General features: G+C 42.8%; 1 protein-coding gene and 2 pseudogenes across 2 annotated transcripts; 2 read left to right on the forward strand and 1 right to left on the reverse strand.

The window, feature by feature from the left end:
- The first annotated feature begins 8,156 nt into the window (after positions 1 to 8,156).
- Positions 8,157 to 11,950, forward strand: LOC115138977 (uncharacterized). Of its 2 annotated transcripts, XM_029676155.2 has the most exons (13): positions 8,158 to 8,464; positions 8,608 to 8,784; positions 8,863 to 8,968; positions 9,167 to 9,280; positions 9,413 to 9,529; positions 9,624 to 9,792; positions 9,881 to 10,003; positions 10,138 to 10,325; positions 10,430 to 10,626; positions 10,752 to 10,843; positions 10,936 to 10,990; positions 11,258 to 11,355; positions 11,463 to 11,950. In XM_029676155.2, exons 1-13 carry the CDS (start codon positions 8,403 to 8,405, stop codon positions 11,687 to 11,689), a joined length of 1,725 nt encoding a protein of 574 aa, XP_029532015.1. In that variant the 5' UTR covers positions 8,158 to 8,402; the 3' UTR covers positions 11,690 to 11,950. The 2 variants fall into 2 exon arrangements, with proteins under 2 accessions (XP_029532016.1, XP_029532015.1); XM_029676156.2 differs by lacking the exon at positions 9,413 to 9,529 and having other exon boundaries at positions 8,157 to 8,464.
- A 63-nt stretch (positions 11,951 to 12,013) lies between these two features.
- LOC115138978 (maleylacetoacetate isomerase-like) lies at positions 12,014 to 13,943 on the reverse strand (annotated as a pseudogene).
- A 3,819-nt stretch (positions 13,944 to 17,762) lies between these two features.
- LOC115138801 (methylmalonate-semialdehyde/malonate-semialdehyde dehydrogenase [acylating], mitochondrial-like) lies at positions 17,763 to 25,943 on the forward strand (annotated as a pseudogene).
- Positions 25,944 to 26,391: the final 448 nt, after the last annotated feature.

Below are 26,391 nucleotides of genomic sequence, written 5' to 3' on the forward strand. Positions count from 1 at the left end.
CCTTTGACTGGAAATGTATATTAATCAGACACAACATTTCTTTGGTGGCAGCAATTAGGGAACACTGATAGAAAGATGATTGCTAGGTGGAAAGCTTAATCGGGAGAGGTTGCTCCAAAGAACTGTAATTTGTTTTATTTTTTGCTTCATATATGTCACTTTTTTGCCTTTACATTTTTTTTGTTTTACTTGAATTGTATGATAATCCAAATGCAGTTAAACAAATATTCTGCACAACAATTCAATAGTTTTTTTGCATACTGTGATTGGAATGAGTGATTGTCAATGAAAGAATATTGAATGTTGCTCAGAATCCAATGATAAAGCAAATGGTCACCGTCTGTCTTTATGACACAAATAAAAGCCATGCCCTATCACAAAAAGCTTTTATGTAATATTGGTTCAATATTTACATGGCCAAGTCCCTATTTAGTTTGCTAGTTGTCAGACGGTGGGTTGGTCTTTGTGGACAATAGCATGAGACTATTATAAATACTAACAGATTCAATCTATTTCTATACTGAACAAAAATATGAACGCCAAATGCAACAATTTCAAAGGTCTTACTAAGTTACAGTTCATAGAAGGAAATCAGTCAAATGAAATACATTCATTGGGCCCTAATCTATGGATTTCACATGACTGGGCAGGGCATTGGCCCACCCACTTGGGAGCAAGGCCCAGCCAATCAGAATGAGTTATTACCCATAAAAGGGCTTTATTACAGACAGAAATACTCCTCAGGATCCCCCCCCCCCCCTCCCTCCTCAGACAATCCCATAGGTGAAGCTGCCTGATGGCGTGGTTACACGTGGTCTGCGGTTATGAGGCCGGTTGGACGTACTGCCAAATTCTCTAAAGTGACGTTGGAGACAGGTTATCGTAGAGAAATTCATATTAAATTATCTGGCAACAGCTCTCTTGGACATTCCTGCAGTCAGCATGACAATTGCACACTCCTTCAACTTGAGACGTTTTTGGCATTGTGTTGAGTGACTGCACATTTTAGTTGCCTTTTATTGTCCCCAGCACAAGGTGCACCTCTGTAATGATCATGCTGCTTAATAAGGTTCTTTGATATGCCACACCTGTCAGGTGGATGGATTATCTTGGTGGATGGATTATCTTGGCAAAGGATAAATGCTCACTAAAGGGATGTAAACCAATTTGTGCACAGCATTTGAGAGAAATAAGCTTTTTGTGAGTATGGAAAATGTCTGGAATCGTTTATTTCAGCTCATGAAACATGGCACCAACACTTTAGATGTTGCGTTTATTTTTTGTTCAGTATAAAAGTATGATTTGGATAGTCCCTTTAAAGTACAATTTATGCACAGATCTCTGTAAAAGAAGATAATTTGTATTGTGTGTGTCTTTTCTGTGTTGTAGCTCTGTATGCACCTAATCATGTTCGCAATTTATTTTAGCCGCCCATACGTGGTTCCAAAAAACAATGTTTGTACCTCATCCATCTGTGTTGTGCATGTTTCCAAAGGTACTGTATCATATGAATTGTGCTGTTAAAATATAAGGAACTGAAAATAAGTATCCCATGGTTGCTGTGCTTTTTTACTGCATGCACTTCTGTTTCTTATAAGCTTTCCTTTTAAAAATAAATCACAATAAAGAAGAAAGAGTGTCATTTGCATTGAATTATGTTTTTTAAAACATTTTCTACAGCTCATTTACTTTATGTTCCCATTAAGTAGTAAAGTATAGAGAGCTTGGTCTCGGCCAATGATTATCTTTCAAGATCAATTAAGGATTTTTGGGTCATATATACAGTACTAGTCAAAAGTTTGGGCACACTTACTCATTCAAGGGTTTTTCTTTAACTGCAGAGTGAAGGAAAAGCAGCTAACAAGTGCTCAGTATATGTGGGATCGCTTTCAAGACTGTTGGAAAAGCATTCCAGGTGAAACTGGTTGAGAGAATGTCAAGAGTGTTCAAAGCTGTCAAGGCGAAGGGTGGCTATTTTGAAGAAACTCAAATATAAAATAGATTTGGATTTGTTTAACACTTTTTTGGTTACTACACGATTCCATATGTGTTGTTTCATAGTTGTCATGTCTTCACTATTGTTCTACAATGTAGAAAATAGTAAAAAATATAGAAAAACCATGGAATGAGTAAGTGTGTCCAAACTTTTGACTGGTACTATATATATTGATTAAACTAATGTCTGGTTCTATGTAAACACATTGGTGTGTTAATCTGAGTGCTACATAACCCTCAACTGAAAGCATATATTTAGTAGTTTTGGAGAATAGAAGTAATATCCTTGGTCATCCAACGTAATTTTGTCTAATTTAAAATATATTATTTTTTATTGCATCTTTATTTAATAACCAGGTAAGCTAGTTGAGAACAAGTTCTCATTTACAACTGCGACCTGGCCAAGATAAAGCAAAGCAGTGCGACACAAACAACAACACAGAGTTACACATGGAATAAACAAGCGTACAGTCAATAACACAATAGAAAAAAAGGAAAGTCTATATACAGTGTGTCCAAATGGCGTGAGGAGGTAAGGCAATAAATAGGCCGTAGTAGCGAAGTAATTACAGTTTAGCAAATTAACACCGGAGTGATAGATGAGCAGATGATGATGTGCATGTAGAAATACTGGTGTGCAAAAGAGCAGAAAAGTAAATAAAAACAATATGGGGATGAGGTAGGTAGATTGGGTGGGCTACTTACAGATGGGCTATGTACAGATGCAGCAATCGGTTAGCTGCTCAGATAGCTGATGTTTAAAGTTAGTGAGGGAAATATAAGTCTTCAGCTTCAGCAATTTTTGCAATTCGTTCCAGCCATTGGCAGCAGAGAACTGGAAGGAAAGACGGCCAAATGAGGTGTTGGCTTTGGGGATGACCAGTGAGATATACCTGCTGGAGCGCGTGCGGGTGGCTGTTGTTATCATGACCAGTGAGCTGAGATAAGGCGGAGCTTTACCTAGCATAGACGTATAGAACAGAACAGGGCCAAATGAGGTGTTGGCTTTGGGGATGACCAGTGAGATATACCTGCTGGAGCAGGGCTCCGGGCAGCCGAGCGGAAATGGAGGAAAACTCGCCTCCCTGCGGACCTGACATCCTTTCACTCCCTCCTCTCTACATTTTCCTCTTCTCTCTCTGCTGCTAAAGCCACTTTCTACCACTCTAAATTCCAAGCATCTGCCGGGCAGCCGAGCGGAAATGGAGGAAAACTCGCCTCCCTGCGGACCTGACATCCTTTCACTCCCTCCTCTCTACATTTTCCTCTTCTCTCTCTGCTGCTAAAGCCACTTTCTACCACTCTAAATTCCAAGCATCTGCCTCTAACCCTAGGAAGCTCTTTGCAACCTTCTCCTCCCTCCTGAATCCTCCTCCCCCTCCCCCCCCTCCTCCCTCTCTGCAGATGACTTCGTCAACCATTTTGAAAAGAAGGTCGATGACATCCGATCCTCGTTTGCTAAGTCAAACGACACCACTGGTTCTGCTCACACTGCCCTACCCTGTGCTCTGACCTCTTTCTCCCTCTCTCTCCAGATGACATCTCGCGTCTTGTGACGGCCGGCCGCCCAACAACCTGCCCGCTTGACCCTATCCCCTCCTCTCTTCTCCAGACCATCTCCGGAGACCTTCTCCCTTACCTCACCTCGCTCATCAACTCATCCCTGACCGCTGGCTACGTCCCTCCCGTCTTCAAGAGAGCGAGAGTTGCACCCCTTCTGAAAAAACCTACACTCGATCCCTCCGATGTCAACAACTACAGACCAGTATCCCTTCTTTCTTTTCTCTCCAAAACTCTTGAACGTGCCGTCCTTGGCCAGCTCTCCCGCTATCTCTCTCAGAATGACCTTCTTGATCCAAATCAGTCAGGTTTCAAGACTAGTCATTCAACTGAGACTGCTCTTCTCTGTATCACGGAGGCGCTCCGCACTGCTAAAGCTAACTCTCTCTCCTCTGCTCTCATCCTTCTAGACCTATCGGCTGCCTTCGATACTGTGAACCATCAGATCCTCCTCTCCACCCTCTCCGAGTTGGGCATCTCCGGCGCGGCCCACGCTTGGATTGCGTCCTACCTGACAGGTCGCTCCTACCAGGTGGCGTGGCGAGAATCCGTCTCCACACCACGTGCTCTCACCACTGGTGTCCCCCAGGGCTCTGTTCTAGGCCCTCTCCTATTCTCGCTATACACCAAGTCACTTGGCTCTGTCATAACCTCACATGGTCTCTCCTATCATTGCTATGCAGACGACACACAATTAATCTTCTCCTTTCCCCCTTCTGACGACCAGGTGGCGAATCGCATCTCTGCATGTCTGGCAGACATATCAGTGTGGATGACGGATCATCACCTCAAGCTGAACCTCGGCAAGACGGAGCTGCTCTTCCTCCCGGGAAGGACTGCCCGTTCCATGATCTCGCCATCACGGTTGACAACTCCATTGTGTCCTCGTCCCAGAGCGCTAAGAACCTTGGCGTGATCCTGGACAACACCCTGTCGTTCTCAAATAACATCAAGGCGGTGGCCCGTTCCTGTAGGTTCATGCTCTACAACATCCGCAGAGTACGACCCTGCCTCACACAGGAAGCGGCGCAGGTCCTAATCCAGGCACTTGTCATCTCCCGTCTGGATTACTGCAACTCGCTGTTGGCTGGGCTCCCTGCCTGTGCCATTAAACCCCTACAACTCATCCAGAACGCCGCAGCCCGTCTGGTGTTCAACCTTCCCAAGTTCTCTCACGTCACCCCGCTCCTCCGCTCTCTCCACTGGCTTCCAGTTGAAGCTCGCATCCGCTACAAGACCATGGTGCTTGCCTACGGAGCTGTGAGGGGAACGGCACCTCAGTACCTCCAGGCTCTGATCAGGCCCTACACCCAAACAAGGGCACTGCGTTCATCCACCTCTGGCCTGCTCGCCTCCCTACCACTGAGGAAGTACAGTTCCCGCTCAGCCCAGTCAAAACTGTTCGCTGCTCTGGCCCCCCAATGGTGGAACAAACTCCCTCACGACGCCAGGACAGCGGAGTCAATCACCACCTTCCGGAGACACCTGAAACCCCACCTCTTTAAGGAATACCTAGGATAGGATAAAGTAATCCCTCTCACCCCCCCCCTTAAAAGATTTAGATGCACTACTGTTCCACTGGATGTCATAAGGTGAATGCACCAATTTGTAAGTCGCTCTGGATAAGAGCGTCTGCTAAATGACTTAAATGTAAATGTAATGTAAATGTATAGATGGCCTGGAGCCAGTGGGTCTGGCGTTGAATATGTAGTAAGAGCCAGCCGACTGAGCATACAGGTCGCAGTGGGGGGGTATATAAGGGGCTTTGGTGACAAAACAGATGGCACTGTGATAGACTGCATCCAGTTTGCTGAGTAGAGTATTGGAGGCTATTTTGTAAATGACATCGGCGAAGTCGAGGATCGGTAGGAGGAGGCTTTGTTGCGAAATAGTAAGCCGATTCTAGATTTAATTTGGGATTGGAGATGTTTAATATGAGTCTAGAAGGAGAGTTTACAGTCTAGCCAGAAACCTAGGTAGTTGTAGTTGTCCACATATTCTAAGTCAGAACCGCCCAGAGTAGTGATGCTAGTCGGGTGGGCGGGTGCGGGCAGCGAACGGTTGAAAAGCACACATTTGGTTTTATTAGCATTTAAGAGCAGTTGGAGGCCACGGATGGAGTGTTGTATGGCATCGTTTGGAGGTTAGTTAACAGAGTGTCCAAAGAAGGGCCAGATGTATACAGAATGGTGTTGCCTGCGTATAGGGGGATGGGGGAATCACCCGCAGAAAGAGCGACATTGTTGATATATATACAGAGAAAAGAGTCGGCCCGAGAATTGAACCCTGTGGTACCCCTATAGAGACTGACAGAGGTCTGGACAACAGGCACTCCGATTTGACACACTGAGCTCTGTCTGAGAAGTAGTTGGTGAACCAGGCAAGGCAGTCATTTGAGAAACCAAGGATGTTGAGTCTGCCAATAAGAATGATAACAGTGGCTAAATTCCAGAGGTGATAAGCCATTAAGAGGAGTTACTATGAGTATCATGTAAGGAGGACAAATGTATAAGTAGCTTGTGCTAAGACTGGAAGGGAGTTACTTCATGAATTGACTCGGCTTTTGTTATATTGATTAATAAAAGTCTATTTGAACTCACATGCTCCGGTATTTGTGAAATATGATTGACCAAATATTTCCACGACAGGGTAAAGTGACCATGCATAGATAATAAACAGTGAGTAGCAACAGTGTAAAAAAGGGGGTCAATGCAAATTGTCTGGGTAGCCACTCCCATGCTCTGACTTAGAATTTGTGGACAACTACAAATACCTAGGTGTCGAGCTAGACTGTAAACTCTCCTTCCAGACTCACACTAAGCATCTCCAATCCAAAATTAAATCTAGAATCGTCTTCCTATTTTGCAACAAAGCATCCTTCACTCATGCTGCCAAACATACCCTCGTAAAACTGACCATCCAACACTATTCAACAAATTGGATGCAGTCTATCACAGTGCCATCTGTTTTGTCACCAAAGCCCCATATAATATTACCCACCACTGTAACCTGTACTCTCTCGTTCGCTGGCCATCGCTTCATATTCGTCGCAAAATCCACTGGCTCCAGGTCATCTACAAGTCTCTGCTAGGTAACGCCTCACCTTATCTCAGCTCACTGGTAACCATAGCAGCACCCATCTGTAGCACGTGCTCCAGCAGGTATATCTCACTGGTCACCCCCAAAGCCAATTCATCCTTTGGCCGCCTTTCCTTCCAGTCCTCTGCTGCCAATGACTGGAACGAACTGCAAAAATCACTGAAGCTGGAGACCCATATCTCCCTGACTAGCTTTAAGCACCAGCTGTCAGAGCAGCTCACAGATCACTGTACCTGTACATAGCCCATCTGTAAACAGCCCATCTGTAAACAGCCCATCCAACTACCTCATCCCCATACTGTATTTATTTATTTATCTTAATCCTTTGCACCCCAGTATCTCTACTTGCACATTAATCTTCTGCACATCTACCATTCCAGTGTTTAATTGCTATATTGTAATTACTTCACCACCATGGCCTATTTATTGCCTTACCTCCCTTATCTCACCTAATTTGTACTCACTGTATATAGACTTTATTTTTTCTTTATTTTTTCTTCTGTATTATTGACTGTATGTTTGTTTATTCCATGTGTAACTCTGTGTTGTTTTATGTGTCGGACTGCTGTGTTTTATCTTGGCCAGGTCGCAGTTGTAAACGAGAACTTGTTCTCAACTAGCCTACCTGGTTAAATAAAGGTGAAATAATAAAAAATAAAATAATATTGCCTTCATATTAGGACATGCAACCTGTAGAGTCTCACAGAAATAGTTTCATGCATGTAGGACCATAGCAACAGACCTTGGCACGCTACATGTCCTCCGGCTGACTCCTCTGAAAAGGGGGCACACCCCTGTTCTGGGAAAAACCCAAGAGGTGTAATCAGGTCTAATGGTGTCTAATGACCCAGGGCACAAAACTTGTGCACTAGTTTTGCTGGCTCCTTCTGAAATAAGTAATTGCCACATATGTACTGAAAAATTCACAATAACCCCTACCTACAAGTACATTTTACCTCAATTACATCCACTAACCTGTACCCCCACACATTGACTCGGTACCGCTACCCCCTGTACATAGCCTCGTTATTGTTATTTTATTGTGTTACTTTTTGTCCTACCTAAAAAAAAAATGTATTTTTTTAGCAAATATTTTCTTTCTTTAAAAATGTTTTTGCATTGTTGGTTAAAAGGCCTTGTAAGAAAGCATTTCACTGTAAGGTCTACTACCTGTTTTATTAGAGGCATGTGACAAATATAATCTGATTTTATTTTGCTTTGTTATCCTGCAACTGCTCAATTCACAGAATCAGTTGGATAAACTGAATTGTTTAACTCATTCTGAAGATTGAGACCATTACATAAATGCTATAGGATTTGATCATTAGAGCTGACCTATCTCACACATACAGTTTAAGGCCTATGATCTTATGGGATTTTGTCCCATGATTCTCCATTAAGAACAATCATGAGGGAGTTGATGTAAGTATAACACAGCTGATGAAACAACCATCAACAGTTTTATTTTGAGCTGTTCCAAAAAGTAATCAGATGAGGATAGAACGAGGTCACACGACAGCAGGGTAAAGTCGGCCCCGCATGAATGGTGAGGATTTGGACTGGGTTGAGACTAAACTGACCCTAGATCTGTGCACACTGCAACCCAATAGAGCAGATAACAGGTGCGCAGTTTATAAATTGCACGCCACTTTCACTTGCATTGGCGAGCGATTTGTCCTTGTAATATTGGGATAATCTTCGTTAACGCAAATCTGCAATTTTGCTGATTCACTTCAGAGGAAATCAACATGGGACGGTTACATTTTTTCGTCCTCTGGTCGTTAAACGATGCACCCCGTCAGTTTATCAGGTAGTTATCAGGTATTTCGTTGTTAAAATTTTGAAAGTGGGCACGCAGCAACTCCCAATTTGAGCCATCGTTATTCATTACAGAAATGCCCAATCTTCATCCTTGTAGTTCACAGCATAAATGTTTGTCCGTAATTATTGCAGCAAATCCAATCGCCAGTGCCACCAAGTCCATGTTCCATTGCCACTGCCCAAACAACTTGTTGTATTCAGTCTTGGGGAATGGCGGTTCTTATCAAGCGAGACAACCATTTCAGTTGATGTTCTGGTTAGCCAGGACGTGAAACCGCAGAGGATTGGTACATTGTCAGACCAAACAAGGTACATTAGGCCTACATGCGTTCTAATTAATAACAATTGCAAAAATGCATACAAGGTCTATATTGCTTGTTTTTAAAGGTGCTTGACTTGGGAGGGAGATTGGAATGCTGACCTTGTCCAAGAGGCAACAGAGAAAGGGAGGAGAGGAGTATATGGGAAGGTTTTGCTCACTGTTTGTGGAGAGGTATGGTTTCAAGCGTTTTTATTCTGTACATTTTCAATGTTATTGTGACAGGTGACACTTTGTTGTGACATCTCACATTATAAATTAAATACTGACCAGATACTACATTCGTCTTTGCAAAGGATTCTGGAAAGATGAATAACAGCCTACATAATGCACCAGTGTCTTAAATTGTTATTTAACTCTTTCCTCGAAAAGAATGAAGCCAGTTTCATCAGCAATACTCCACGTGTGCCAAGAAAACATTCCAGCCCATTCGAGCACAACAGCAATCTCTCCCATACTCTGCTCAACACCTCTGGGAGGCAGAGGGTAAATTGCAGGGTTATCCACTAGTTAGTAGACCTGTCACTACAGTCTTGATTTTGAGGCATTTTTCTGGTCTACACTGTCATTAAAATTGTAGTTCAGTGAGACAGAAATCAAATGTGTCACTCTTTGCAGATTTCAACCCCCAACTCATCACATCTAGGAGACAGCATTTGCTATGCCGAACTCAAAGTTAACAAGACAGAAATTGATGATTCCACTTTATCTGATAAACCCTGTATTTCGCTTACGGTAGGGCTCATGCTTGAATAAGAAACTTTCCAAGTAGGGAATGGTGTGGCGAGAGAAATTGAACCTGACTTTTTAATCTTAATGGTATTTGAAGGATAAGACCCCCAGACGGACGGTGATTGGGAAGAGGGGTCGCATCGCATGGAGCCCTGAAATTATTCCTCAGGAGGATACTGGTCGAGCATCTAGCCCCAAAAAAATAAAGCTATCTAGAGAGAACAGTGTTGAGAAGACTGGAATGAAGAAGACCAACTGCAGAGCAGGTTACAGAATTCACCATGAAATTATTTGTTTATTTCAAATAGCAGCTATTCTGCTGAATGAAAAACATTAAGGATATTTTGTTTTCAGTTTGCCCATCAAAGCGCTGGAGCCACACCATGTGTCTGAGTGATCCTGAGACGGCCATTGTCATTGGAGGAGAAGCTTCTGACCAGACTCACTGCGAGGACTCCCTATGGAAACTAGAAATAGGTGAGATGAGTAGCCCATTTTAATAACGTATAGAACAATTTGGAGCCAAAATGTAAATATCTGTTACCTGGCATCTTGAAATGCCCAACACACATTTAATTGATCTAATTGATTGTCAACATTATCTTCTCAAGACAACGATTTTTGGTTCCCAATGAACTCCCCCACCTCTGGACCTGTCCCACCGTGTGCCCATGGCCACTCTGCAACCTATGACCCTGATTCCAAGGTCGTGTACGTGTACGGAGGCCTGAGAGAGGGCCAGCGCTACAGCGACCTCTATATCCTCAACACTCTAACCTGGAAGTGGAAGCTTGTCACAGTGAGTGTCCTGTCCAGAGCCACTTGTCACTTTATAGTTTAATTGACCTTAAGCACCTTCAATGAAAAATTTGATTTTCTCTCTTGTGGAAATTCTTCCTCTAGGCAAGAGGTGATATCCCCATGTTGGCCTACCACTCTGCAACTATCTATAAGAAAGAGCTCTTTGTTTTTGGGGGGGTTCACCCAAGCCGCTGTCCTGGAGGCAAGGTCTGCAGTAATGCTCTGTACATTTTTAACCCAGAGTTTGAGCTCTGGTACCAACCCATCGTCGAGGGGGACCGACCTCTACCTAGGTTTGGGTCAGTGTTCCTTGATTATATTTCTGTAGACAAGGCATTGGGCTATTAGAATATTTCACTTACTGTATCTAACCATTACAGGACCACAGTGCTTATTTAATAAACACATTGTGTTTACATTACAGGCACACAACGACACTTTTGTCCAACCAGTTGCTAATTTTTGGTGGCAGGAAGACTGCAACCTACCTAAACGACCTCCACATTTTGGATCTCGGTAAGGCACTGACAGTGGTAATGTGGAGTACTCTATATAAAAAGCTAGTTGCCATGATCTTCAAATGTAATTTTCTTAATTTTTGACAAAAGGCTTCATGGAGTACACAGCTGTGAAATATGAGAACATGCCACCACTGCCTCGAGGGTGAGAACATATACAAATCAAACCTTGTAAAATGTGAACACAATGCCCATCTTACATTTTTCCTATTTCATATATCTAGGACATCAAGTACTTGCCGTGATGAAAAATGTCTATATTGCCACACAGACCAATATTGCGACCATTTAATTCTATGCCATTTGTTTAATCTGATATTTATTGCTTAGTATCTGTAAACAACAAGGATGTATATTGGTGTAGAAATTCCTTTTTACTAAGTTAACGTTGCCCTATCATCATTGTGGTCAGATATCATGCAGCACTGCCAGTATCCGACAACAGGATGCTGGTCAGTGGCGGTTGCAGTGCTGTTGGAGCCCTGCAGGACGTTCATATCTTCAACACGGGTGAGTACACACTCACCAATGCCTATCATTTTTTTTCAAGAAAGTTGATGGTAATCCAGCCTCTTTCATTTGCTCTGAATAAAAATGCCTGTCTTGGTTCTTTTCAGACACCAGCATGTGGCATTCAGTGGTCTCCCCTCTGCTCTGCGCCAGGCCTCGTGCCGGACACAGTGTGATCAATCTGGGAGCCTCTGTCATCTCAGATGCTGATAAACAGAAGAAGGGGGAGTATGCCAACATCCACTGCACCCTCTTGGTGTTTGGGGGCTCTGACTGCGCTGGGACCTTCTACAATAACACAGTGAAGTGCACAGTGGAGATCCCTGTAGAATAAGAGACTGGATCTTAGGGGGAGATGATAACGACCTTATTGGGAAATAAGGAAAATAAATGGACTTTTTATCCCTGTATCTGGTTTACACATTCTAAATAATATGATTGTGCCATGGGCGGAACTCGACAAGAGTCCTTGGTATTTTCTGTTCTGCGTAAAGGCTCTGTTACGTTAGGCTTAGATTTCATCAAGTCTTCAGTTTTATTGTGGCTGCTTAAGGCCCCTTTGTTTGTTCTGTGCTGTAGTCTTATCTGATCAGCTTTTTTTTCCTGGGGGGGTTAGGGTTGGGGTTGGGGGGTTAGGGTTAGGGTTGGGGGGGGGGGCTGATTGTTAGTTATGGTGCAAGTGATGCCATTTTATCCCATTGTGGTGTTTCACATTATGGGTCGTGACCCATTTGTTTTATGTGGCATTTTCCCCGTTGAGAATATGGTATACACATCAGATCTGACAAGCAATCTCTTCTGTTTTTAAATATTTTCTCATCAATGTGTATGATCACATGGTAGAGCTGAAATCAATTTTCTGTTTTATTTGAATTTAAGTAAGCTGAACTTCAGCTTTTTTACAAAACCAATTATTTAACAAAGTGCAGACAGCCATTTTCACTTTCCATAAACTTCTACAGTAACATGAAGGATCAACGGAGGGCTAGTATGGTACTTTGTCATTTGTACAGTAAATGTTTTTTTTTATTGATTTAATACATCACTATTTGTTCATGTTTTTACATTTTGTATTGCTTCCCTTAACAAATCCACTTTGGACAGCATTGGCATAATTTGTGTAGATGGGTGAATGTACTGTTTCTTAGAGGGTAAATATGAGTATTAAAATAACGAAACTTCATCATACAAGTAATAGATCGTCTTTGGTTTCAATCTCATTAAATAAGACAAAGGTATTTTATAGAAGCATTCACTGATGGTGGCACTACTGGCTGCCTTTGACATCAGAGGTGTTCTCATGTACATATTTCAGCAGGTGTCTAGTTGGCAGGACGGATGACTCTCTTTGAAAGCATCTACCTCCAGTAAGGTTTGGTTTAGCCTTTTGATAGTTGGGAACTGATCAACATCCACTTTGAACCTGTTGGGCAAATGTTCAAGTCATGTGGGTTGTATGTTCAGTGATGAATCTGTCTCATACTGTGGTGTTCTTTTGTAACAATTCTGAATGACTGGTTGCCTTACCGTTCAGCATTATAGACTTGAGGAACGAGACAGATGTCTGCCATGGAAATCTAAAAGGTAAACATGGTTAGTTCAAGAATTCCTAAACTTGAAGAGAGGTCTACGGTGTTTTGATGTGATGAGTGTCCCCTCACCTCATCCCCTGACACAGTACCTGCCAGTTGTCCCTTTCAGAATGGGCTCCAGGGCTGAAAGACACAGGGACAATAATCAGGACTGGAATGGTTGTCTACGGCGATACTGGTGTTGTATGTAAGGCTATTTTTACCTACCTTCAAAACCTCTTTGGATGAAATGATGCGCCCACTGCACCTTCTCGGCTCCTATCTTCTGTAGCACGTACAAATTCTGAAATACAAATGATCAGACATGACTGAGTAGCTCTACTGTCATCATCATTGTTGCAATGGCAAAACAAACACATGATGTCCATACAGTAAACAAAGTTTGTTTTGCAAACTTGGTCAGATCTGCAGTGGACTGTGTGCCTTCAATTGGTTATATACTTTTCTCTTGTTTATCCACTTTCTTTGTGCTGTAATTCACTTACCTGCACAGGCTGGATCCCAGAGGCGATAAGGTCAGAGATCATGCGCACCTGGGCTCGTTTCTTCGGGTCTGCAGGGAGAAGCCTGTGTCCTGTTCTGGTCTCCTCAATGTACTGGATCACTGCCAGCTGAGGGTGAGTGAATTAGTCTTGTCAATGTTACATTCAGGGAATTTGGAGTTAGATTTAAGTTGTCGTTTAACTTTTATCAGAAGTACATCACTGTTGAAACACTGACAAACCAATAACATCATTGGACTCACCGACTGTGACAGCGTGATGCCATCAATTTGGACAGCAGGCACTTGTTGCATAGGGTTTAACCCCTTGTATTGTTCTGTAAACTGATGTGTACAGTATGAGAACATATATTTTACACCATTGATGTTCAATACCTCTACCTAAAAACAAAAGCGTGAGGAAGTTACCTGCTGACCCCCATCTTTGATAAGATTGACTGGGACTTGGTCAAATTCAATACCTTTCAGAGCAAACGCTGGAAGAAGCAACGTAGGTTATTTATTTACAGTGTCAAAAGGAATTGCCACTTTTCTCATGCTGTAAAGTACGCAGAGATGTGGACTATACATAGTCAAAAGGTACATACCGATTCGAACCCTCCAGGAGCACGAACTCCTAAAATACCCATGAATAATGGGCTAAAGGAAAGAAAAGTACATCAGTGTACGTGATACGTCATTTTCTCATATCTTACTTAACGTTCCTCATTGATTCACCTTGGTTTGATTTGCCATTGTATTCAGACAGATCAGGCGTTTAACTACTGCAAAGTATGTTACTCCAAAATGACAACGAAAACAACTTTGTTCCTTGCAGCCAATAGAATGTGCTCCCAAATACCCTCCTCCCTGGTTTTTGTCTATAACTAAGCACTTTCCCAGCATCTTCAATTAATTCCACGTTTCAGTGTCTAGTACTGAAATGTTGCAAGCAATAATTGGTACTGTACCTTTGTGAGACAAGAGATTGAAAGACTCATTGCAGGTTATAAGGGGTAGGTAGGCTAGAAACAGTAGACAAACTATTACTTTGTTGTGCATTTAACAGCGGATGTGGCATTACATGTCACAGAATACTTCGATGACAGCTTATTATGCGGTTTTGTGCAATACTGCAAGATGGAAACGTTAACTATATTATGCAGATTCTATAAATTCCCGTGTTTCATAAAATTGGCGCCAATTAATTGTACATTTGTAGGTACTTTTCCAATATAGCATAGGCGACCACATCATAGAGATAGGTAGAGGACTCATTTTTGTAGCTGTGCAACTATAGCGTCTGCGACATCATGTGTAGCGCCATTGAGGCTATCTCGATTTTAAAGTAGTACATTTTATTCTTCATGATAGGCTGAATCCTCCTAATGACCTGGTTGGACAAGACTCCAACAGGGTCACCAGGAGGGATCAGCCAACAAAAGTAGAAGTCCCACCCAGTTGACTACATTTAAAATGGTGGATGCCCTGAGTGGCACTGCCCATTCTAAAATAGCCTTTTGTCCACTAGAGACCTCTATCCTTATCTTTGGACCATATTCAGCTATTGTCTGTGGTGGACCATAAATAACCCAGTCGAGTTGTCAAAAAGACGGAGCTGCGCTTTATAAATGTTGTCTAAAAAGTTGGTTTGTCTATAATTTTACATAGAGATTGGCTAATACAATTGTAATTTCAATCAATAAGGTTCATATTTTTGTGGGAGGTGTTCTACGTCAGTAAGTGATCAGCTATTTACAGATCCCTCCCTCTTTTCTGTCGATGTAGGTGAGGGAGAACATTTGAAGTGTTTCTGTTGACACTGCTGGCCAGGGACATAGTTTGGGGATAAATCGAGCAATAAACACATTTTCATCATGACATGGACTGTATCGAGATCACTTTTGAAGAAAGGTGTAAGAAATCATGTTATAATGTTTTACCCACGAGTTAATTGACGACTAAATGCTTTTGATATGTTTCACTTTGTTTACAAAATGATAGATGTCGTGGCTTGGCGCTTGTCTTGTTATCGACTATTCTCTATGTCACTTTTAGGAAGCATTCCTCCTTAGAAATGGGTACCAAACCAACCTCCTGCTATTATATATTTTTTTTAAGTGCTTATCATATCTGCTGCCTGTCAAGGTGTGCAGCTAAATTTTTATTTTATTTTTATTTCACATTTTATTTAACCAAGTTGGCCAGTTGAGAACAAGTTCTCATTTACAACTGAGACCTGGTCAAGATAAAGCAAAGCAGTGCGACAAAAACAACAACACATAGTTACACATAAACAAACATACAGTAAATAACACAATATAAAAAATCTATGCACAGTGTGTGCAAATGTAGTAAGATTAGGGAGGTAAACAAATAGGCCATTGTGGCGAAATAACACATTAACACTGGAGTGATCAACGAAAGAGCAAAAAAAACATGTGGGGATGAGGTAGTTGGGTGGGCTGTTTACAGATGGGCTGTGTACAGGTGCAGTAAGCTGCTCTGATAACTGATGCTTAAAGTTAGTGAGGGAGATATGTCTCCAGCTTCAGTGATTTTGATTTTTTTTTGCAATTCGTTCCAGTCATTGACAGCAGAGAACTGGAAGGAAAGGCAGCCAAAGTAGGTGTTGGCTTTGGGGATGACCAGTGAAATATACCTACTGGAGCGTGTGTTACGGGTGGGTGTTGCTATGGTGACCAGTGAGCTGAGATAAGGTGAGGCTTTACCTAGCAAAGATTTATAGATGACATGGAGCCAGTGGGTTTGATCGACGAATATATAGCGAGGGCCAGCCAATGAGAGCATTCAGGTCGCAGTGGTGGGTAGTATATGGGGCTTTGGTGACAAAACGGATGGCACTGTGATAGACTGCATCCAATTTGCTGAGTAGAGTGTTGGGAGGCTATTTTGTAAATCACATCGCCGAAGTCGAGGATCGGTAGGATAGTCAGTTTTACGAGGGTATGTTTGGCAGCATGAGTGAAGGAGGCTCTGTTGCGAAATAGAAAGCCAATTCTAGATTTGATTTTGGATTGGAGATGCTTAATATGAGTTTGGAAGGAGAGTTTACAGTCTAACCAGACACCTAGGTATTTGTAGTTGTCCACATATTCTAAGTCAGACCCATCCAGAGTAGTGATGCTAGGATTAGTGCATCTACTTTGCTTCTCATGCTATATAGCTGAGAGTTGAAATGATACGATTCACAATAAATGCATGAACTCATGCGTTATTATTATTTGCAGCAATTGCTAACCTCTTGCTTTCTACCAGAAGGTTGGGCGCATGTTACTCCTCCTCGGTGGTTAGTTAACATAAATAATACTTTCATAATAAACTGTTCATTATAGTGGTTGTACAGAATGACACAAATATTAATTTTCAGTCTGCTGCCTCAGTTTGTATGATGGCAATTTTGCATATACTCCAGAATGTTATGAAGAGTGATCAGATGAATTGCAATTAATTGCGAAGTCCCTCTTTGCCATGCAAAGGAACTGAATCCCCCAAAAAACATTTCCACTGCATTCCAGCCCTGGCACAAACGACCAGCTAACATCATGTCAGTGATTTCTCGTTAACACAGGTGTGAGTGTTGACGAGGACAAGGCTAGTGTCAAAGGCTTTTATTGACAATTACATGAAGTTGATGCAAAGTGTCAATATTTGCATTGTTGACCCTTCTTTTTCAAGACCTCTGCAATCTGCCCTGGCATGCTGTCAATTAACTTCTGGGCCACATCCTGACTGATGGCAGCCCATTCTTGCATAATCAATGCTTGGAGTTCGTCAGAATTTGTTTTTTTGTTTGTCCACCTGCCTCTTGAGGATCGACCACAAGTTCTCAATGGGATTAAGGTCTGGGGAGTTTCCTGGCCATGGACCCCCAAAAAATAAACTTTTGCCTTATGGCAAGGTGCTCCATCATACTGGAAAAGGCATTGTTTGTCACCAAACTGTTCCTGGATGGTTGGGAGAAGTTGCTCTCGGAGGATGTGTTAGTACCATTCTTTATTCATGGCTGTGTTCTTAGGCAAAATTGTAAGTGAGCCCAGTCCCTTGGCTGAGAAGCAACCCCACACATGAATGGTCTCAGGATGCTTTACTGTTGGCATGACACAGGACGGATGGTAGCGCTCACCTGTCATGTAGCGCTCACTCGGTCATGCTGATTGAGTTCGAATAACAGACTGGAAGCTTCAAAAGGAGGGTGGTGCTTGGAATAATTGTGCTTCCTCTGTCAACCGCAATAACATCTGCTAAATATGTATGTGATCAATACAATTTGTTTTGATTTAGTAGAGCACACATGCAGCATCAACTCCCTGATGCTGGGGAAGACCCTCTATCACCAAAGATGCTGCCTGCCCATCGGGCTGTGTGCCGGCATCGCCCCCTTCATCTTCCCCGCCATGATCCCTCTGTGGATGTTGCCCGTTGGCATGGCGTGTGGCAACACCTACCTGCTGAAGCCCTCCGAGCGGGTGCCAGCCTGCATCATGCTCTTGGCCAAGATGCTGCAGGACGCTGGGATGCTATATGGGACCCTGAACATCATCCATGGCAAGCAGGACGGTAAGAGAATAGCGACATGCCCCATCACCTGCTGTTCTCTGAGATATACAGTGGGGAGAACAAGTATTTGATACACTGCCGATTTTGCAGGTTTTCTTACTTACAAAGCATGTAGAGGTCTGTCATTTTTATCATAGGTACACTTCAACTGTGAGAGACGGAATCTAAAACAAAAATCCAGAAAATCACATTGTATGATTTTTAAGTAATTCATTTGCATTTTATTGCATGACATAAATATTTGATCACCTACCACCAGTAAGAATTCCGTCTCTCGCAGACCTGTTAGTTTTTCTTTATGAGGCCCTCCTGTTCTCCACTCATTACCTGTATTAACTGCACCTGTTTGAACTCGTTACCTGTATAAAAGACACCTGTCCACACACTCAATCAAGCAGACTCCAACCTCTCCACACTGGCCAAGACCAGAGAGCTGTGTAAGGACATCAGGGATAAAATTGTAGACCTGCACAAGGCTGGGATGGGCTACAGGACAATAGGCAAGCAGCTTGGTGAGAAGTCAACAACTGTTGGTGCAATTATTAGAAAATGGAAGAAGTTCAAGATGACGGTCAATCACCCTCGGTCTGGGGCTCCATGCAAGATCTCACCTCGTGGGGCATCAATGATCATGAGGAAGGTGAGGGATCAGCCCAGAACTACACGGCAGGACCTGGTCAATGACCTGAAGAGAGCTGAGAACCATTAGTAACACACTACGCCATCATGGATTAAAATCCTCCAGCGCACGCAAGGTGGGGACCCTGCTCAAACCAGCGCATGTCCAGGCCCGTCTGAAGTTTGCCAATGACAATCTGGATGATCCGGAGAAGGTCATGTGGTCTGATGAGACAAAAATAGAGCTTTTTGGTCTGAACTCCACTCGCCGTGTTTGGAGGAAGAAGAAGGATGAGTACAACCCCAAGAATACCATCCCAACCGTGAAGCATGGAGGTGGAAACATCATTCTTTGGGGATGCTTTTCTGCAAAGGGGACAGGTCGACTGCACCGTATTGAGGGGAGGATGGATGGGGCCATGTATCGCGAGATCTTGGCCAACAACCTCCTTCCCTCAGTAAGAGCATTGAAGATGGGTTGTGACTGGGTCTTCCAGCATGACAACGACCCGAAACACAACACACAGCCAGGGCAACTAAGGAGTGGCTCCGTAAGAAGCATCTCAAGGTCCTGGAGTGGCCTAGCCAGTCTCCAGACCTGAACCCAATAGAAATCTTTGGAAGGAGCTGAAAGTCCATATTGCCCAGCGACAGCCCCGAAACCTGAAGGATCTGGAGAAGGTCTGTATGGAGGAGTGTGCCAAAATCCCTGCTGGAGTGTGTGCAAACCTGGTCAAGAACTGCAGGAAACGTATGATCTCTGTAATTGCAAACAATGGTTTCTGTACCAAATATTAAAGTTATGCTTTTCTGATGTATCAAATACTTATGTCATGCAATAAAATGCAAATTAATTACTTAAAAATCATACAATGTGATTTTCTGGATTTTGTTTTAGATTCTGTCTCTCACAGTTGAAGTCTACCTATGATAGAAATTACAGACCTCTACATGCTTTGTAAGTAGGAAAACATGCAAAATCGGCAGTGTATCAAATACTTGTTCTCCCCACTGTATCTGGAGGCATTAGTAATGTGATGTGAATTATTCAATTTGTCTCTGTGCTTTGATTCTCATGCATTGACGTCGTTGTTGTATTACAAAGTGCAGAGATTATGAATTGATTTTGGCTGGCCTGTCAGTGCTCAATCTAAAATAAGTCTGTCTTTCCCAGCTGTATACCTTATGTGATCATCCAGCCATCAGCTTTGTGGGCTCCAACCAAGCTGGAGAGGACATCTATGAGAGGGGATTCAAAAACGGCAAGAGAGTACAGTCCAAGATGGGATCCAAAAACGGCAAGAGAGTACAGTCCAAGATGGGATCCAAAAACGGCAAGAGAGTACAGTCCAAGATGGCATCCAAAAACGGCAAGAGAGTACAGTCCAAGATGGGATCCAAAAACGGCAAGAGAGTACAGTCCAAGATGGGATCCAAAAACGGCAAGAGAGTACAGTCCAAGATGGGATCCAAAAACGGCAAGAGAGTACAGTCCAAGATGGGATCCAAAAACGGCAAGAGAGTACAGTCCAAGATGGCATCCAAAAACGGCAAGAGAGTACAGTCCAAGATGGGATCCAAAAACGGCAAGAGAGTACAGTCCAAGATGCGATCCAAAAACGGCAAGAGAGTACAGTCCAAGATGGCCAAAAACGGCAAGAGAGTCAGTTCAAAATCCAAAAACGGCAAGAGAGTACAGTTCAAGATGGGATCCAAAAAATTTTATTTGTCGGCAAGAGAGTACAGTCCAAGATGGCATCCAAAAACGGCAAGAGAGTACAGTCCAAGATGGGATCCAAAAACGGCAAGAGAGTACAGTCCAAGATGGGATCCAAAAACGGCAAGAGAGTACAGTCCAAGATGGGATCCAAAAACGGCAAGAGAGTACAGTCCAAGATGGCAAGTCTGACATGCATATGTTGTTTCTAGAAATAAACAGAGGGTGGCAGTGTTGGCTTAAATCAAATCAAATCAAATTTTATTTGTCACATACACATGGTTAGCAGATGTTAATGCGAGTGTAGCGAAATGCTTGTGCTTCTAGTTCCGACAATGCAGTGATAACCAACAAGTAATCTAACTAACAATTCTAAAACTACTGTCTTATACAGTGTTAGATAAAGAATATGTACATAAGGATATATGAGTGAGTGATGGTACAGATCCAAAAATTAAAGGCAAGAGAGTACAGTCCAAGATGGCAAGTCTGATATGCATATGTTGTTTCTAGAAATAAACAGAGGGTGGCAGTGTTGGCCTTGATGAAATGGTGGTGTAGGTGTCCTGGAAGGATGTCCTCTCTGCTTCTCTTCTCCAATTTGGCTGATTAGTGCTTTTGTGACAAATGGCTGGAAGGGATTGAGCCAGACAGCCAGTTACACACGTTGTGGAAGTTAGTCTATATTTTTTTGTAACAGTATTTTTTTTATTGGCATTTCACAATTTTCACCCATATTAATAGATACAACAACAGAGACAAAGCAAAAAAAAACAGCACTCACTTACACACACACACACACACACACACACACAGGTATGTGTAAGTGAGTGCTGTTTTTTTGTTGCTTTGTCTCTGTTGTTGTATCTATTAATATGGGTGAAAATTGTGAAATGCCAATAAAAAAATACTGTTACAAAAAAATATAGACTAACTTCCACAACGTGTGTAACTGGCTGTCTGGCTCAATCCCTGTTCCAGCTGTACAGCTAATCAGCCAAATTGGAGAAGAGAAGCAGAGAGGACATCCTTCAACAACCGTTTCTAAGCCAACACTGCCACCCTCTGTTTATTTCTAGAAACAATATATGCATGTCAGACTTGCCATGTTGGACTGTACTCTCTTGCCATTTTTGGATCCCATCTTGGACTGTACTCTCTTGCCGTTTTTGGATGCCATCTTGGACTGTACTCTCTTGCCGTTTTTGGATCGCATCTTGGACTGTACTGGTGGGGCAAAAAAGTATTTAGTCAGCCACCAATTGTGCAAGTTCTCCCACTTAAAAATATGAGAGAGGCCTGTAATTTTCATCATAGGTACACTTCAACTATGACTGACAAAATTAGAAAAAAAATCCAGAAAATCACATTGTAGGATTTTTTATGAATTTATTTGCAAATTATGGTGGAAAATAAGTATTTGGTCAATAACAAAAGTTTCTCAATACTTTGTTAAATACCCTTTGTTGGCAATGACAGAGGTGAAGACTTACAGAAAACGTTTGAGGTTTTCACACACTGTTGCTTGTATTTTGGCCCATTCCTCCATGCAGATCTCCTCTAGAGCAGTGATCTTTTGGGGCTGTTGCTGGGCAACATGGACTTTCAACTCCCTCCAAAGATTTTCTATGGGGTTGAGATCTGGATCTCCTTCGTTGTCCGGGCGGTGTGTTTGGGATCATTGTCATGCTGAAAGACCCAGCCACGTTTCATCTTCAATGCCCTTGCTGATGGAAGGAGGTTTTCACTCAAAATCTCACGATACATGGCCCCATTCATTCTTTCCTTTACACGGATCAGTCGTCCTGGTCCCTTTGCAGGAAAACAGCCCCAAAGCATGATGTTTCCACCCCCATGCTTCACAGTAGGTATGGTGTTCTTTGGATGCAACTCAGCATTCTTCGTCCTCCATACACAACAAGTTGAGTTTTTACCAAAAAGTTATATTTTGGTTTCATCTGACCATATGACATTCTCCCAATCTTCTTCTGGATCATCCAAATTCTCTCTAGCAAACTTCAGACGGGCCTGGACATGTACTGGCTTAAGCAGGGGGACATGTCTGGCACTGCAGGATTTGAGTCCCTGGCGGCATAGTGTGTTACTGATGGTAGGCTTTGTTACTTTGGTCCCAGCTCTCTGCAGGTCATTCACTAGGTCCCCCCGTATGGTTCTGGGATTTTTGCTCACCGTTCTTGTGATCATTTTGACCCCACGGGTGAGATCTTGCGTGGAGCCCCAGATCGAGGGAGATTGTCAGTGGTCTTGTATGTCTTCCATTTCCTAATAATTGCTCCCACAGTTGATTTCTTCAAACCAAGCTGCTTACCTATTGCAGATTCAGTCTTCCCAGCCTGGTGCAGGTCTACAATTTTGTTTTTGGTGTCCTTTGACAGCTCTTTGGTCTTGGCCATAGTGGAGTTTGGAGTGGGACTGTTTGAGGTTGTGGACAGGTGTCTTTTATACTGATAACAAGTTCAAACAGGTGCCATTAATACAGATAACGAGTGGAGGACAGAGGAGCCTCTTAAGGAAGTTGTTACAGGTCTGTGAGAGCCAGAAATCTTGCTTGTTTGTAGGTGACCAAATACTTATTTTCCACCATCATTTGAAAATAAATTCATTAAAAATCCTACAATGTGATTATCTGGATTTTTTTTTTCTCATTTTGTCTGTCATAGTTGAAGTGTACCTATGATGAAAATTACAGGCCTCTCATCTTTTTAAGTGGGAGAACTTGCACAATTGGTGGCTGACTAAATACTTTTTTGCCCCACTGTACACACACCCACACCATTTTCCTCCTCTTCCTGCTCGGCACTTCTCTCACCCCATCCCCATCATTGCGTCTCTCAATACATACATTTTAAACAAACTTACAAACAGAAATTAAACAATAAAGCTCAGTTTAAACCAAGACGTTAATGTAATTCTGAAATACAAAGATCACCACCATTTTCTAAGAGAATGCTTGCAGCATAATAGCTGATACCTCAGGTTCTAGGTAATTTAGATAAGGTTCCCATACTTTGTAGAACTGAAGTCTAATATTTTTTTTAACACATTCACATCCTCTACAAATGAAATGCACTGATGTAATGTAAAGCACTTACAATATTGTACTTTTTATTGTTTGCTCACTAAAGTTCTTTAAGAGGATGAACTTTTTGAGACCATCTCTGTTTGAATCTGCATTCAACCACATTGAAGACATGATGTAATGGGCTTTTAATTGAGTTTGATCACTCTCCTTGGTATTCAAGTCAAGTGCTAGGAGGCTAAACATTTCCCCCTTATGCTCTGCTGTAGGGAGCAAAGAACCATGGTGTGGTGATGCCTGATGCCAATAAGAACACTCTGAACCAGCTGGTGGATTCAGGGAACCAGAACAGCGCTGCATGGCCCTCTCCACAGCCATCTTGGTGGGCAAGGCCCTCAGCTGGCTGCCTGAAGTGGTGGAACGTGCCAAGGCTCTGCGCGTTAACGCAGGTACCTCACCCTGCTCACACCTCCCACCCTAACCAGCCCTAATGGGCCCTCTGCTTAGTCCTCTTAAAGCCACCCACGCAGCCCTAACCACATCTCGCCTCTTAGCTGTACCATAACTTCAGATGGGGCTGAGCTGGGAGAGAGGGCTTGAGTCACTCATGCTGCAAATTTGTGGTGTCATTTGCGCCAAACACTTCAGAGTAGCTCAGAGCATCAAGTCTTTGTGAAAAGAAGTTGTTGGTGAGAAGAATGAATGATGCCTCTTATTTGCAATGATATACTCTCTAATTTGTGTGGCTGCATTTAAACAGCTATTTTAGAGGGAGTGCTGCTGGGTGCCCCTCGCCCTAGCTGGGCTTTTGTGTTTGTGTGTGGCTAAAGGGGTATTTGTGTGAATGTGTGTGGCTGTGAGGGAGAGTTCTCACTGCAGGTTATTTTTCGGGAACCCTCTCAGGGGACAAGGTGTGAGTGGACGTGGGGCCCCTGATCTCTCAGGCCAAGCAGAGGGTCAACAGTCTGATCCAGAGTGGGGTGGATGAGGGAGCACAGCTGCTGCTCAACGGCAGGAAAGTCCAGGGCTATGATAATGGCAACTTTTTGGGACCAACCATCATCGGCAATGTCACAGTAAGTTTGTGTGCTTGCAAATGACACGCTGTAATTCCAAAAATTATGTTAATTTCTGTGCAAATCCTGAATCTGTCATTTCATTTTATCTTAGCCCCAGATGAAGTGCTATACTGAGGATGTCCCTGGGCCTGTTTTGGTGGTCCTGGAGGCTGAATCTTTAGATGATGCCATCAGCCTGGTCAACGATAACCCCTATGGCAATAGCACAGCTATCTTCACCACAAACGGAGCCACAGCACGCAAATACACTCACGAGGTGGACATAGGCCAGGTGAGTAGCTGTGGACCCCTGTGTCCCCCCCTATGTCCTGGGAGAATGGAGCCATTCATATCCCTCTGCCATGTCTATACCTTAAACAAGGTGGACATCGCACCTCTGTTCTAAAACATACACTCAACAATAATTATTTTCCATGAAAAGTATAGCCTTGTTTGCTTCTGCTCTAAAATCAACTCTTCTGCCCCTCACCACCTGGCCCCATGTGGACTACAAATAGCTATAGCAAATATGTGCCTTTTTAATCAAAACAGGGGGACATAGAAAGACATTTTCCTGGTAGGATTATAGGAGAGAATCTTAAATTAAACTCAAAAGGGATTCCTTAGGACCTGTTAAATATTTAAAGCATAAATATGGCCTGACTTTACCCTATTTGTTTGCAGGCCTCAGCTATACCCAGTGTTATCTCTTCACATGTCGGAGGACACCGTGTAGGGCAGGCCATGTGCTGTAATCACCTACAAACCTTGCTGTAACAAAAGCCTCATATTTTTTCGCTCCCTCAGCCAAAAGGCTGGACTCCGGTCTCCAAAATTACTCCTGCTTTTTCAAACATTCTCAACCAACCGTGAATTTCCAGTGGCCTCAAAAACAACAAGCAATGCTTTTTGGTTTGATGTAACGAATTTCATGCATTTAGTACACCTTCCTCTCCCAGAGTTACTCATCCAGTTGCTCTGATCCTGTTTGAGTCAACAGCTTGCATTTCCAGTGCAGTAATGGAAGTTTGTGTTTTTCAGATTGGGATAAATGTTCCTATCCCTGTTCCTCTGCCCATGTTCTCCTTCACTGGCTCACGAGGTTCTTTCAGAGGAGACACCAACCTCTACGGCAAAAGTGTATCAGTTGACATAAGGTAAGGTAGACAAACAGGAGGTTGTGCTGGACAATTTCCACATGAAGGTTGGAGATTCTGTGGCTGACTAGTGATGTAAACCACCCGGTCCTCTGAACTAGTGATAACTGGTCAAATCCAACTGTATTCAGTCCAGATTTTCAGCTTTGTTTAATGTTCTCAGTGATGTAATACGGTCATGATGCCACATATCTAGTTACAGAGCAGCATAGTATAGTTGTCTTCCCTACTTTCTACTGGGCATCCAGGTTTACACACAGATCAAAACTGTTCTTCACAATGGAAGGCAGAAGACTCCACTGTGCAAACTCCTTCAGTTTTACATGCCAACCATGGGACGCTAACTGGTCTGGAGGAAAACATTTCCCATGTCTTTTGTGAAGCAAAATGTCAAAACTACTGTGCAGTCCCGTCGCCATAAGTTGCTAATTACCCACAGATGTGTTTTTTCTTCTTCAATGTTATCTCAAGATTCACTCACACACTATGGATAAATAGTTTGGCTTCATTGTTGATTAACAGTACCCTTGTTCTATGCAAGTTTCTAGTAATGATGTGTATATTAGGCTAGCAGCTCCCAAGGGTTCTTACAGATCATGACGATCTATGTTACGTTTTTGGCAATAATGCGAAAAAGGAGCTAAAACAGTGTGAAGTTACTTGCATAGCTTTTCTTCTATGCAACGTCACTGTTCAAAATACGCTGCCTCAACAACATTATGATATTGATGAATGTGTAGCTGCCAAATGTGATGCCACTATTAATCATGGATTCAGTTCATCAGTTCATCT

The sequence above is a fragment of the Oncorhynchus nerka genome, linkage group LG12, assembly GCF_034236695.1.
Source record: "Oncorhynchus nerka isolate Pitt River linkage group LG12, Oner_Uvic_2.0, whole genome shotgun sequence".
Taxonomy (NCBI): Eukaryota; Metazoa; Chordata; class Actinopteri; order Salmoniformes; family Salmonidae; genus Oncorhynchus; species Oncorhynchus nerka.